At 55.6% G+C, this 12,718-nt stretch overlaps 2 protein-coding genes across 3 annotated transcripts in view; one reads left to right on the top strand and one right to left on the bottom strand.

Annotated features, from left to right (window-relative positions):
- Window positions 1–2,414: 2,414 nt before the first annotated feature.
- On the top strand, window positions 2,415–11,447 carry KIAA1522 (KIAA1522 ortholog). Of its 2 annotated transcripts, XM_011955407.1 has the most exons (7): window positions 2,415–2,606; window positions 4,543–4,713; window positions 4,818–4,873; window positions 5,430–5,553; window positions 6,134–6,247; window positions 6,338–8,893; window positions 9,335–11,447. In XM_011955407.1, exons 1-7 carry the CDS (start codon window positions 2,549–2,551, stop codon window positions 9,355–9,357), a joined length of 3,102 nt encoding a protein of 1,033 aa, XP_011810797.1. In that variant the 5' UTR covers window positions 2,415–2,548; the 3' UTR covers window positions 9,358–11,447. The 2 variants fall into 2 exon arrangements, with proteins under 2 accessions (XP_011810797.1, XP_011810798.1); XM_011955408.1 differs by lacking the exons at window positions 6,134–6,247; window positions 6,338–8,893.
- A 268-nt stretch (window positions 11,448–11,715) lies between these two features.
- The window catches only part of YARS (tyrosyl-tRNA synthetase), a 52,849-nt gene continuing 51,846 nt past the window's right edge, over window positions 11,716–12,718 (bottom strand). Inside the window, exon 13 of the mRNA XM_011955404.1 lies at window positions 11,716–12,561. Coding sequence (XP_011810794.1) covers window positions 12,451–12,561 — 111 coding nt within the window. The 3' untranslated portion in view covers window positions 11,716–12,450. The remainder of the gene's footprint in view (window positions 12,562–12,718) is intronic.

Below are 12,718 nucleotides of genomic sequence, written 5' to 3'. Positions count from 1 at the left end.
CAAGCTCCGCCTCCCGGGTTCACGCCATTCTCCTGCCTCAGCCTCCTGAGTAGCTGGGACTACAGGCGCCCGCCACCACGCCCAGCTAATTTTTTTGTATTTTAGTAGAGACGGGGGTTTCACCATATTAGCCAGGATGGTCTCGACCTCCTGACCTCGTGATCTGCCTGCCTCGGCCTCCCAAAGTGCTGGGATTACAGGCGTCAGCCACTATGCCCGGCCTGATTTTATTTTTTAAAGATGCCTGTCACTAAGGCTGGAGTGCAGTGGCTGGAACATGGCTCACTGCAGCCTCAACCTCCCAGGCTTAAGCAATCCTCCTGTCTTAGCCTCACAATAGCTGGGACCCCAGGTGTGTGTCACCATGCCTGGGTAATTTTCAAAGTTTTTTGTAGAGATGGGATCTTTCCTTGTTGCCCAGGTTGATCTTGAATTCCTGACCACAAGCCATCTTCTTGCCTCCCATAGTGCTGGGATTACAGGTGTGAGCCACCGTGCCCAGCCTATTCTTAGAGGGACTTTTCTTGACAACCTAACTAAACCACTCTCCCCTCCGGCCCCACCAAACCTTCCTGTCACAGCTCTGGAGTCTTCACTTCCCAAAATTACATTGTTAGTTTACCTCATCCATGTATTCATCAAATATTTTTTGAAGTCAACTCATAACATGTTTCATGGCCCGGCGCGGTGGCTCAAGCCTGTAATCCCAGCACTTTGGGAGGCCGAGATGGGTGGATCACGGGGTCAGAAGATCAAGACCATCCTGGCTAACACGGTGAAACCCTGTCTTTACTAAAAAATACAAAAAACGGCCGGGCGCGGTGGCTCAAGCCTGTAATCCCAGCACTTTGGGAGGCCGAGACAGGCAGATCACGAGGTCAGGAGATCGAGACCATCCCGGCTAACATGGTGAAACCCCATCTCTACTAAAAATACAAAAAACTAGCCGGGCGAGGTGGCGGGCGCCTGTAGTCCCAGCTACTCGGGAGGCTGAGGCAGGAGAATGGCATAAACCTGGGAGGCGGAGCTTGCAGTGAGCTGAGATCCGGCCACTGCACTCCAGCCTGGGTGACAGAGCGAGACTCCATCTCAAAAAAAAAAACAAAAACAAAAAAAAACATGTTCCAGGCACTGATTTTGACTCTGGGGATAAACTGGTGAGCAAGATAAAGTTCTTCTCCATTAACTATAGTCCCTAGTACTAGGTTAATATGTGTTCGCTGATCAAATGAATGGATACAACTATCTTGTTTTTTTTTTTTTTTTTTTGAGATGGAGTCTTGCTCTGTCATTCAGGCTGGTGTGCAGTGGTAGGATCTTGGCTCACTGCAACTTCCGGCTCCCGGGTTCAAGAGATTCTCCTGCCTTAGCCTCCCAAGTAGCTGAGATTACAGGCATGCACCACCACACCAAGCTAATTTTTAATTTTAATTGTAATAGAGACAGGGTTTCACCATGTTGGCCAGGCTGATCTCGAACTCCTGACCTCAAGTGATCTGCCCGCCTTGGCCTCCCAAAGTGTTGGGATTACAGGCGTGAGCCACAGCAATCTTAAAAAGAGGAGTTATTGGCCTTGTTTTCATATGAGGTCATGACTTGTGTGATGGAGCTGGATTTGGACCTGGACCTGACTTCCTTCCCAGTACTTCTCCGCCTCACTTCCTTTTTTACTGCTTCACTCATGGGCTGTTTCTTGGCTAATTCTGTTCTCCCTGCCTGGTGATCCAGGACAGAATCACTGACAGAGTGGGGCCCATGTGAAGAATTCCAGGCTAGGGGAGAAGGAGGTCTGCTTTGAAGTTGAGCCTCTGCAAGATTGTGATCTTGGAGAGTTCACTATGTTTCTCTGGGCTTCTGATGTCACACTACCAAAGTAGGAAGAAGGTCCTGTGGAAAGTGTGGGGCTGAACATATGTATGAGGGGCCGTACTGCCAGCCACTGTGGTTCTGCTCTGGGCATCTCTCTGGCTTCCCAGGACTGTGTCCTGGGACTGGCCCCTACCCCTCTGGAGGCCTCTGCCCACAGCCTTGCCATCCCACTAGCAGCTCTGGGCTCCTGCCTGGCTGCGACAGGCTCTGAGCTCTTTCCCCAGGGAATTACTCTAGCCAGCCAGGAGGCTTACAGGTGGGCACCCTGCCAAGTCTAGTCTGGTGGCCCCCTCCACCTACCATCTGGCAGCTGGGACCCCTGCCTTAACTCTGGACTTGGGGGCAGGGTGAGTGATCCGCTACTGGATTGAGTATCTTCGGTCCTCCTAATCATACTCTACTGGAGCAGAACACCCACGGACTCCTGGCCGCAGTTTCCTTTCTGTGCCTCTGCACCCCATTTGAGGGGCGGGGTCGGCAGATGGGCGGGATCAGTGGCGAAGGTGGGAGGAGGACCTGGAGAGCAGCCCCTCCCCCTCCTCTGCCTGGAGCCGGCGCTCTGCGGCTGGGCGGGAGGGCTCACATCCCCATAGTGCTGGGTCACAGTGAAGGCACGCCCCGCACTCTGCTCTGGAGACTCTGGGTGGTATAGGGAACATCCCGAGTGGCGCCCGCAGTCATGGTGGTGTTCGTGGGCCGCCACCTCCCGGCGCTCCTAGGGCTGTTTAAGAAGAAGGGTGAGTGGGTGTGGCTTGGGGGGAGGGGAGGGATGCTCGATGCCTCCCTTTGCCAGACCCTTTTGTAGAATGGGGGATCAAGACTGGGCAAGAGTAATGGGGGTGGGGGCTGGGGGCTGATAATGAGGCCAGAATCTCCCGTCCGGCTGTGCTTTTGGCCAGCCGCTTTGTTGCTGCCTTTGTCTGGGCCCTGCTTGTGGCTTGGGAGGATGGATCCAGGTGTCTCTGACCTTGAAGCCTGCAGCCCTCCCTCGAGACTTGCCTCCCTGCCGGGGTACCCACACTTTACTGGGTACAGCCTCCCAGTCAAGATATACTAGCCTTTTCTAGTGTGCCGGGGAGGACGGGACGTGGACAGCCCAGAAGAGAGAAGAGTAGTACCACTGCAAGTTGGGGAGCCTGCTCAGTGAAATCTTGTTTAGAGGCCTGGGAATGGAGAAGTTTTGGAGGGAGGGGCCTGTTCCTCCTTCCTTCTCCTAGGAATTGGGCTTTCAGTCCTGAATTAAGACATAGGGATCAGAGTTTATTGGACTTTTGAGGGTTGGGGGCCCCCAGTCTGAGTGTGATCCATGAGTCCCCTCTGGAAACCTGGAGTTGAGTCCAGGGTCTGTCTGACTCCTATTGCTGGGTGACCTTAGGCAAGGCCTTGCCCCTTTGAACCACTTCCCTACTGGCAAAATCTGGGGATCTAGGACACTGCTCTGGTTAGATCTGTTGGGGGCCTCCTAGCTCTGACCTGTGGGATTCCTGCAGACTCCCTGGGGCAGGAGCTGTGGCTGTTGACGAATGGGCTGAGGGAGGAGGAAAGGCAGGTTTCTGAACTGAGGACCCTGCTCCTGGGGCTTGTTTTGTTCCTGTCGCTTTATAAGGTGCTACCAAGGTCACATGACCCTTCCAGCGCTTTTGCTTATGTTGTGGGTTTCATTTAAAGGGGGGCTGGGGCTGCAAAGTGCTGACACAGCCCCCCATCCCCAGGATTAGATGGCCAGCCCCTCCACGGGCGGGGCTTGTAACAGGATCCTTTGTAATGGATCCCTGGCTCCTCTGCAGCAGGGGCCAGGGCCAGGGCCTCCAGGAGAGGGGGATACCTGGGACTATTTCCCCAAGAGAGACTGGAGCTCCCTTGGGTGGGTGGAGGGGCCTGAGTCTTTCTTCTCCCCTCCCCTGCCCATCCTTCCACTAAGGGGCAGACACATGGGTGAGTACGGGACCCAGGAAGCTATCTCCCTGGTCTGCATCCCCCCTAGGATTTTCTGGGAATCTGGTTGTAACTCATGCCAGCTCTCTCTCCTTCCTGATTTCCCATGGTGTCTTCTTCCTGGACCTGGGTCAAGCGGCAGCATGAAAAGGGTGGTTTGTTTTCCTGTGAAGTGGGGTTTTGGGTATGGAGGCGAGAGCAGTGTATTTGCTATGGGCTATGTGTATACTCGGGATGTCTTTGGTGGGGCCCTGAGTGATGTGTGAGTACACAGTCGTGTATATACTTGGTTACTGTTTGTGTATATGCAGAGCAGGGACTGTGGGTGTTCTGTTTACGTGTGGGCTGGGTGTGCTCAGTGTGCGTACCTACGTGTGTTTATACTCAGATGCCCTTTGTTTATATACATGGACGATGTCTGTGGGTGCTGTGTACATACACAGTAGACCTGTGTACCTGTGTGCCCTGTGTGTGGTGCCTTGTATGGGGCCCTTTGTGTGGTGTGAGTACTCAGATTTATGTACACTTAGGTGTAGTTTGTGTGTATGGGGGCTGTGTGTGTTGAGTGTTTACTGCAGAACTGTGGGTTATGTGTCCAGACCGGGGGAAGGGGGCATTGCTTGTATATGCAAGGGCTGTGTGCAGTCTGGGAACCATGGGTGCCCTTGCCATGGTACCTGTGCACCTGCAGGGCCCAGATGCCTTTGCTTCATTTCCCTTCCTCCTCCCTCCCACTAGGCTCTGCCAAGGCTGAGAATGACAAACGTCTAAGTGTAGGGCCCGGCCAGGGGCCAGGGTCTGCAGTGGATGAGCACCAGGACAATGTCTTCTTCCCCAGTGGGCGACCCCCGCACCTGGAAGAGCTGCACACTCAGGCCCAGGAGGGGCTCCGCTCCCTACAACACCAAGGTAACCTTCCTCTCCACTCCACTCCCTTCTCCTCCCTCCAGTGCTGCATTGTCAGCTCTCAAGGTCAGGGGCCTAACTCAACAAACCTTTCTGGTGTCTTCCAGAGAAACAGAAACTGAACAAGGGCGGCTGGGACCATGGAGACACCCAGAGTATCCAGGTGAGCCCTGTCTCCAACTCAGTCCTGACTCTTCTCTACCTGCTTGACCCCTGGCAAGGATGTCTTGGAACATTTCTGGGTCTCAGTTTCTTTCCTCTGTCACAAAAGGCTACACTACATGACCCCTGAGGGCCAGTCCAGGGTTTCTCAGTGCTAGGTGATGCTGGAGGGGATCTGTGACTCAAAAGTTCGAGTGGGAGGCTAGGCATGGTGGCTCACACCTGTAACCCCAGCACTTTGGGACGCCAAGGTGGGTGAATCACTTGAGGTCGGGAGTTCGAGACCAGCCTGGCCAAAATGGTGAAACTCTGTCTCTATCAAAAATACAAAAATTAGCCAGGCATGGTGGGAGGTACCTATAATCCCAGCTGCTTGAGAGGCTGAGGCAGGATAATCGCTTGAACTCAGGAGGCGGAGGTTGCGGTGAGCCAAGATTTCGCTACTGCACTCCAGCCTGGGCAACAGATTTGTCTCAAAAATAAAAAAAGTTCCACTGGGGAGCCTTGAGGAGGCAGCCCCACCCAGATCAGGGCCTGATCTCCTTCTACCCTGATAGTCCTCACGGACGGGGCCGGATGAAGACAACATCTCCTTCTGCAGCCAGACCACCTCCTATGTGGCTGAGAGCTCCACAGCAGAGGACGCGCTCTCCATCCGCTCAGAGATGATCCAGCGCAAAGGTGGATTCACGGGCAGGGGAGAGGGATGGGGGGCACCATTGGGTCCCAGCATCTGTAGCTTCTTTTCCTCCTTATCCAGTGTTTCGCCAGGCTCTCTGATTCAATGAATTCGGGAAACACGGTACCCTGTGTCCTCTTGCACATTCATGATACACACTAACTATAAAGCAGTTTAAGGGTTAGAAAATCTTAACTGTTGGAGGCCTGGTGTAACTACGTGCCAGCTGTGTGACCTTGGGAAAACCCTTAACCTCTCTGAACTTCTGTTTGATGTTCTATAAAAATGAGGATAAGTACCTTATTGGAATGAATGCCAAATGTTTAGCATGCCGACTAACACATAATAATATGTTTACTAAATAATAAGCTATCACTAAAGGGAAATTACCATTGTTGACTTAGTAGCCTTCCAGAAGTCTTACAGAAAAGAAGCCTCTAGCTTTGTTTAACCTAGCCTTGCCCATACCTACTTGACTGTGGAAACCATTTCTCGCAGAGCTCTTATTACGAAAGTAGTGCCCTGCAGAATATGCCCTGAGTCCTTTGCTGTAACAGTTTTTCTCCCCCGACTGGTCCCCAGGCTCCACCTTCCGACCCCATGACTCATTTCCCAAATCTGGAAAGTCAGGGCGGCGTCGGCGGGAGCGGCGGAGCACTGTGCTGGGACTCCCGCAGCATGTGCAGAAGGAGCTCGGTGAGGCCTGGTTTAGGAGGGCAGTGGTGGTGGGTGGGGAGCCTTGGTCATCCCTCTCTGCTGACCCCACCTCCTCCCTGTCCCTTTCAGGCCTGCGGAACGAGCGTGAGGCACCAGGCACGCCCCGGGCTCCTGGTGCACCGGATGCTGTACGCATCCCCACAGTGGACGGCCGCCCCCGAGGCACCTCAGGGATGGGGGCCCGGGTGTCCCTGCAGGCGCTGGAGGCGGAGGCTGGCGCTGAGACAGAGGCCATGCTACAGCGCCACATTGACCGTGTCTACCGGGATGACACCTTTGTTGGCCGGTCCACGGGCGCCCGGCCCCCACCATTGACCCGGCCCATGTCCTTAGCAGTGCCTGGATTGACAGGAGGGGCAGGGCCTGCAGAGTCCCTGAGCCCGGCCATGTCCATCTCCCCCCAGGCCACCTACCTGTCGAAGCTGATTCCACATGCTGTGCTGCCGCCCACAGTGGACGTGGTGGCCCTGGGCCGCTGCAGCCTGCGCACACTAAGCCGCTGCAGCCTGCACTCGGCCAGCCCAGCCTCAGTCCGTTCGCTGGGGCGCTTCTCCTCGGTCTCCAGCCCACAGCCCCGCAGCCGCCACCCATCCTCCTCCAGTGACACCTGGAGCCACTCTCAGTCCTCCGACACCATTGTGTCTGACGGTTCCACCCTCTCCTCTAAGGGTGGCTCTGAGGGCCAGCCGGAGGGCTCTATTGCTAGCAATAGCATGGCACCCCCTCCCCAGGGAGGCAGTGGGAGGGGCTCCCCCAGTGGGGGCAGCACTGCTGAGGCCTCAGACACACTCAGCATTCGGAGCAGTGGGCAGTTGTCTGGCCGGAGTGTGTCCCTACGTAAGCTGAAGCGGCCTCCACCCCCTCCCCGCCGGACCCACTCCCTCCATCAGCGGGGCTTAGCAGTGCCTGATGGGCCCTTAGGGTTGCCCCCTAAGCCTGAGCGTAAGCAGCAGCCCCAGCCACCTCGGCCACCCACCACTGGTGGCTCAGAAGGGGCGGGGGCAGCACCCTGTCCACCCAACCCAGCAAACAACTGGGTACCTGGCTTGTCTCCGGGTGGCTCCCGGCGCCCCCCACGCTCCCCAGAACGGACGCTTTCGCCTTCCAGTGGATACTCGAGCCAAAGTGGTACTCCCACCCTCCCTCCCAAGGTCCTGGCAGGTCCCCCTGCTTCCCCAGGCAAGGCCCAGCCCCCTAAACCAGAGCGTGTCACGTCCCTTCGCTCCCCTGGGGCCTCCGTCTCCTCTTCCCTCACGTCTCTATGTTCCTCCTCCTCTGACCCAGCCCCCTCAGACCGCTCTGGGCCACAGATGTTGACCCCCCTGGGTGACAGGTTTGTCATACCTCCTCACCCCAAGGTGCCTGCCCCCTTCTCTCCACCTCCCTCCAAGCCCAAGAGCCCTAACCCAGCTGCCCCTGCTCCAGCCGCCCCTGCTATGGTTCCTGGGCCTGTTTCTACCACTGATGCCAGTCCCCAGTCCCCTCCCACTTCCCAGACAACCTTGACCCCACTGCAGGAGTCTCCCGTCATCTCCAAAGACCAGTCACCCCCACCATCCCCACCCCCATCTTATCATCCACCCCCACCACCCACTAAGAAGCCAGAGGTGGTTGTGGAGGCACCATCTGCCCCAGAGACTGCTGAGGAGCCCCTCCAAGATCCCAACTGGCCCCCACCCCCACCCCCTGCCCCTGAGGAGCAGGACCTGTCCATGGCTGACTTCCCCCCACCTGAGGAGGCCTTTTTCTCTGTGGCCAGCTCTGAGCCTGCAGGCCTTTCAGGCTCCCCAGAGCTTGTCAGCTCCCCGGCTGCTGCTTCCTCCTCAGCTACTGCTTCGCAGAGTCAGCCCCAGGGTAGCCCAGACCCTCCTCCAGCACCGCCAGCCCCAGCTCCTGCTAGTTCTGCCCCAGGGCATGTGGCCAGGCTCCCTCAGAAGGAACCAGTGGGCTGCAGCAAGGGTGGTGGGCCTCCCAGGGAGGACATAGGTGCGCCCCTGGTCACGCCTTCGCTCCTGCAGATGGTGCGGCTGCGCTCTGTGGGTGCTCCAGCAGGGGCTCCCACCCCAGCGCTGGGGCCATCGGCCCCTCAGAAACCACTACGAAGGGCCCTGTCGGGGCGGGCCAGCCCAGTGCCTGCCCCCTCCACAGGGCTCCATGCTGCCGTCCGACTCAAGGCCTGCAGCCTGGCCGCCAACGAAGGCCTCTCAATTGCCCAGCCCAACGGACCACCTGAGGCAGAACCACGGCCTCCCCAGTCCCCTGCCTCAACGGCCAGCTTCATCTTCTCCAAGGGCACTAGGAAGCTGCAGCTGGAGCGGCCGATGTCTCCTGAGACCCAGGCTGACCTCCAGCGGAATCTGGTGGCAGAACTCCGGAGCATCTCAGAGCAGCGGCCACCCCAGGCCCCAAAGAAGTCACCTAAGGCTCCCCCACCTGTGGCCCGCAAGCCATCTGTGGGAGTCCCCCCACCCGCTTCCCCCAGTTACCCTCGAGCTGAATCCCTTACTGCTCCTCGCACCAATGGGCTCCCTCACACCCAGGACAGGACTAAGGGGGAGCTGGCGGAGAATGGAGGTGTCGTGCAGCTGGTGGGTCCAGAGGAGAAGATGGGCCTCCCGGGCTCAGGTACAGTGGGCAGTGCTAGGGTGGGGTCCCATTGCTGATGATGGGAAGTGGGAATCTGAAGTCCCGTCATGGGGTATTTGCTCTTGGATCTTTAACCTTTATGGTCTTGAGAATGCCTGGGAAGGGCAAGCTATCACCCTTGCTGGGCCGCAGAGGAGAATGGTGTGTGAGTGTCAGGCCTACTGTGTCTGAATTCCAAGGTTCAATAGCCAAATTCCTGGCTAATTTTGTATCTTTCCCTAGCTAGATTGTAAAGTGTGGGGCAGTGACACCTACATTATAGTGTCTGAACATTTGTAGGGTGTCCAGCCCAGTGCTGCAGGCATAGTCAGTAAGTCAAAGGGGTAACAAGGTTGGGTGAGGGTATGCCTTGTTGGGCTCTTAGTGCCAGAACTAAGCCAGGAGGCCCCTTGCTAAGTGTCCCTTCTTTTTCTCCCCCAGACTTACAGAAAGAGCTGGCCTGACCACCAGGCACCTCACTGGCACTGCTGACCCATCCCAGAAACACAATCTCAGGGACCCGAGCAGCTCCAAGGACGAGAGGATACAGCAGACACAACCTAATAGAGAGGGCGCCTGCAGCCTTAACCTCCACGGCCTTCGATACTTATGCAAGCCTGGTGTTGCTCCTGTCCTCCGAATCATCCCGCGCTCATGCCTTTTCCTGAATGGGGTCACCTCCGGCAGTTGCCGCTTCAGTCTTGGCCTTAGCCTCATCTTGAAGGAGGTAGCTGGTGGGAGAGGGTGGCTGCGCCCCCTGCTGGCCCTGAGGCCACAGAGTTGGGAGCAGGACACCTCATCTGAGTTTCATTTTTTTTCATGTCCAAACCATGCACATACTATAGTCCAGAATCAAAGCACTTTTGAAAAGTGGCTGCATGGCCATCCTCCAGGGCCCAGGAAGTTGCATTCCAAGGGCCTGTTTACATGGCAGCAGAATCCATCCCCAGCAGCCAGCCCATAGCTTAAGACCAGTCTGTGCCCTCCTGCCCAATCCAGTTTACTCCTTCTCTTGGTTGCTGGAGGTGGCCAAGTCATTTTGTTCCTACAGGCTTCTCTAGGCTGGGGGCAGGGGTGGGGCTGTGGAATTCCAAAGCACAAAAGGTGCAGAGAGGATTAGCCTTCTGTGCCTCAACTCACCAACCACCCTCCTGCCTTCCAGTTCTGCCAGGTGCTCCATGCTGGGGACAAGTAGGAGACTGCCAGGGCCCAAAGAGATGGGTGAGCAGAAGAGCAGTAGAGTCATCTCGGGGCACTTGGCAGTGTCAAGCACCTGCCCCTTGCCTCCTTAACCACACTGGGGTGGGAGGGCACCCAGCACTTCAGAGGCAGGAGCCTTTGGGCTGAGCAAGCACTGAGGAGGTGGATGGAAGGGAGCATTTGGAGGGGGAGAGCTTCCTTGAGCAGTAGGCCCAGGCCTGGCCCTCCACACTTCATTCTCGGACCTTTCTCTCTACTCGTTTCGGTGGATGTCCTTTCTGCAGCTGCCTTTCAGCACAGGTGGTTCCACTGGAAGGAGCTAATGCTGAGTGACAAGGATGGGAAGCCACAGGTGCATACTCAAGTCTTCCCTAGTCAGTGAGGGACACCCAGTGCTCCTAGGGCAGGCTGGGTCGTGGTCCCCTAGGTATCAGCCTTTCTTACTGCACTCTCCTCCAGGAATGTTAACCTTTCTATTTTCAGCCTGTGCCACCTGTCTAGGCAAGCTGGCTTCCCCATTGGCCCCTGTGGGTCCACAGTAGCGTGGCTGCCCACCAGGGCCACCCCTTCTTTCTTGATCCTCTTTCCTCAACAGTGACTTGGGCTTGAGTCTGGCAAGGAACCTTGCTTTTAGCTTCACCACTAAGGAGAGGTTGACATGACCTCCCCGCCCCCTCACCAAGGCTGGGAACAGAGGGGATGTGGTGAGCCAGGTTCCTCTGGCCCTCTCCAGGGCGTTTTCCGCTGGTCACTACCATCTTCTCCTCGTAGCTGATCAATATTCTTCCCTTGCCTGTGGGCAGTGGAGAGTGCTGCTGGGTGTACGCTGCACCTGCCCACTGAGTTGGTAAAGAGGATAATCGGTGAGCACTGTTCTGCTCAGAGCTCCTGATCTACCCCACCCCCTAGGATCCAGGACTGGGTCAAAGCTGCATGAAACCAGGCCCTGGCAGTAACCTGGGAATGGCTGGAGGTGGGAGGGAGCGTGACTTCTCTTTCCCTCCGCCTCCTCCAATGTGACTGGAACTCTTTATCCTGTTAGATCTTCAGAGCTTGTTTCCCTGCTGGGTGGGACAGAGGACACAAGGAGAAGGGAGGGTCTAGAAGAGGCAACCCTTCTTTGTCCTCTGAGGTAAATGAGCTTGACCTAGAGCAAATGGAGAGACCAAAAGCCTCTGATTTTTAATTTCCATAAAATGTTAGAAGTATATATATACATATATATTTCTTTAAATTTTTGAGTCTTTGATATGTCTAAACAAAAAAATCCATTCCCTCTGCCCTGAAGCCTGAGTGAGACACATGAAAAAAACTGTGTTTCATTTAAAGGGGTTAATTAAATGATTGAAACTTGGCTGTGGCTACTGCTTCTTAATGCGGGGGGGACAGGGCAGTGGCCTGGGCCCACATTTAGAAGGGAAAATGTTTTGCCTGCTGCACACATTGGACCCAAGTATGGGCCTCTTCTGCCTAGTACTGCCAAAGGGACTGTCAAGGTGTTTTGTCCATCTTATACCCCCCACCCCCCATTACAGGGTAAAGGAACCCCAGACTAGGTGAGGGGCCAGCAGCTGCCTCACACTTGTGTTCTCGCCTGAGATGGTACAGCTTACATCCAGACACCCTTGTTCAGACATTTTATTTGAATTTATGACAATGATGGGGATTTAACTGAGATGCCTTATGGAGAAGTACCCCACCCTCTCTGAAGACAGAATCACTCCCTGCCATTCATTCTGCCTGATGCTAACACGCAGCTGGTTTAGGGAATGTCCCAGGCTAGCTGGATCAAGGGAAATTCCAAGAGCCCTGGGGCAGGCCCTGCCCCCCAGTGCCAAGCCTCAGTGTAAGCAGACGTTGGGAAAGCTGCCAACCACTTGGTAGACCACTAGGTTCTGTTTTCCCTTCCCTTTCCTTTTCAAATCCCACAGTTTCCTGTTGGGGAGAAGCTGTAATTAGCCCAGTCTAGGTACTAGATCCCAGCTAGAGGCGCAGCTGCTGGGATACCTCCAAGAAAACCTGGGCACCAGTATTTTTCCAATTACAAGGACTGTGGCATAAATTTTTAAATGAGTTATACTGAAACCAGATTTCTCCAGCTGCCAAAGGAAGAAGGTCGGGCTGGACTCCCCGCTGCGGCCCAGCCCTTGTTAGGGGTTGGTCTCTCACTGCAGCCAGACAGGATGATCCTGGGTTCTGGGGAGGGTGAGCTGCCCATTGCTGATTTCTGCACCGAATAAAGAGTCCAAACCCGCTGCTTCCATGTCCTGAGAGATGGGTAAATGGGTGATGGATGGAGCAGACTGAAGAGAGCAGATGACACGGTGGTGGAAGAAGGGAGGAAGATGCTGGGCTGGCTAGCTAATGTTCCCCCCTTTCAGCGATTTACAGGAAACGGACCCCAGCTTGGTCATGAAGTTGGTTTGCTTCCACTGTGCGATGCACTCCTCAGAAATTTTAAAGTCAGCCTGGACAAGATAGATAAAAATGATTTTAATGATGGTGGTGGGACTGCAAGAAAACCCCCCCCCTTTTTTTTTTGAGGCAGAGTTTTGCTCTTGTTGCCCAGGCTGGAGTGCAATGGCGTGATCTTGGCTCACCACAACCTCTGCCTCCCAGGTTCAA

This window comes from Colobus angolensis, unplaced genomic scaffold, assembly GCF_000951035.1.
Source record: "Colobus angolensis palliatus isolate OR3802 unplaced genomic scaffold, Cang.pa_1.0 Scaffold4, whole genome shotgun sequence".
In the NCBI taxonomy this organism is placed as follows: Eukaryota; Metazoa; Chordata; class Mammalia; order Primates; family Cercopithecidae; genus Colobus; species Colobus angolensis.
The sequence above is the reverse complement of the archived record's forward strand: the minus strand, read 5'-3'. Positions and strand labels throughout refer to the sequence as shown.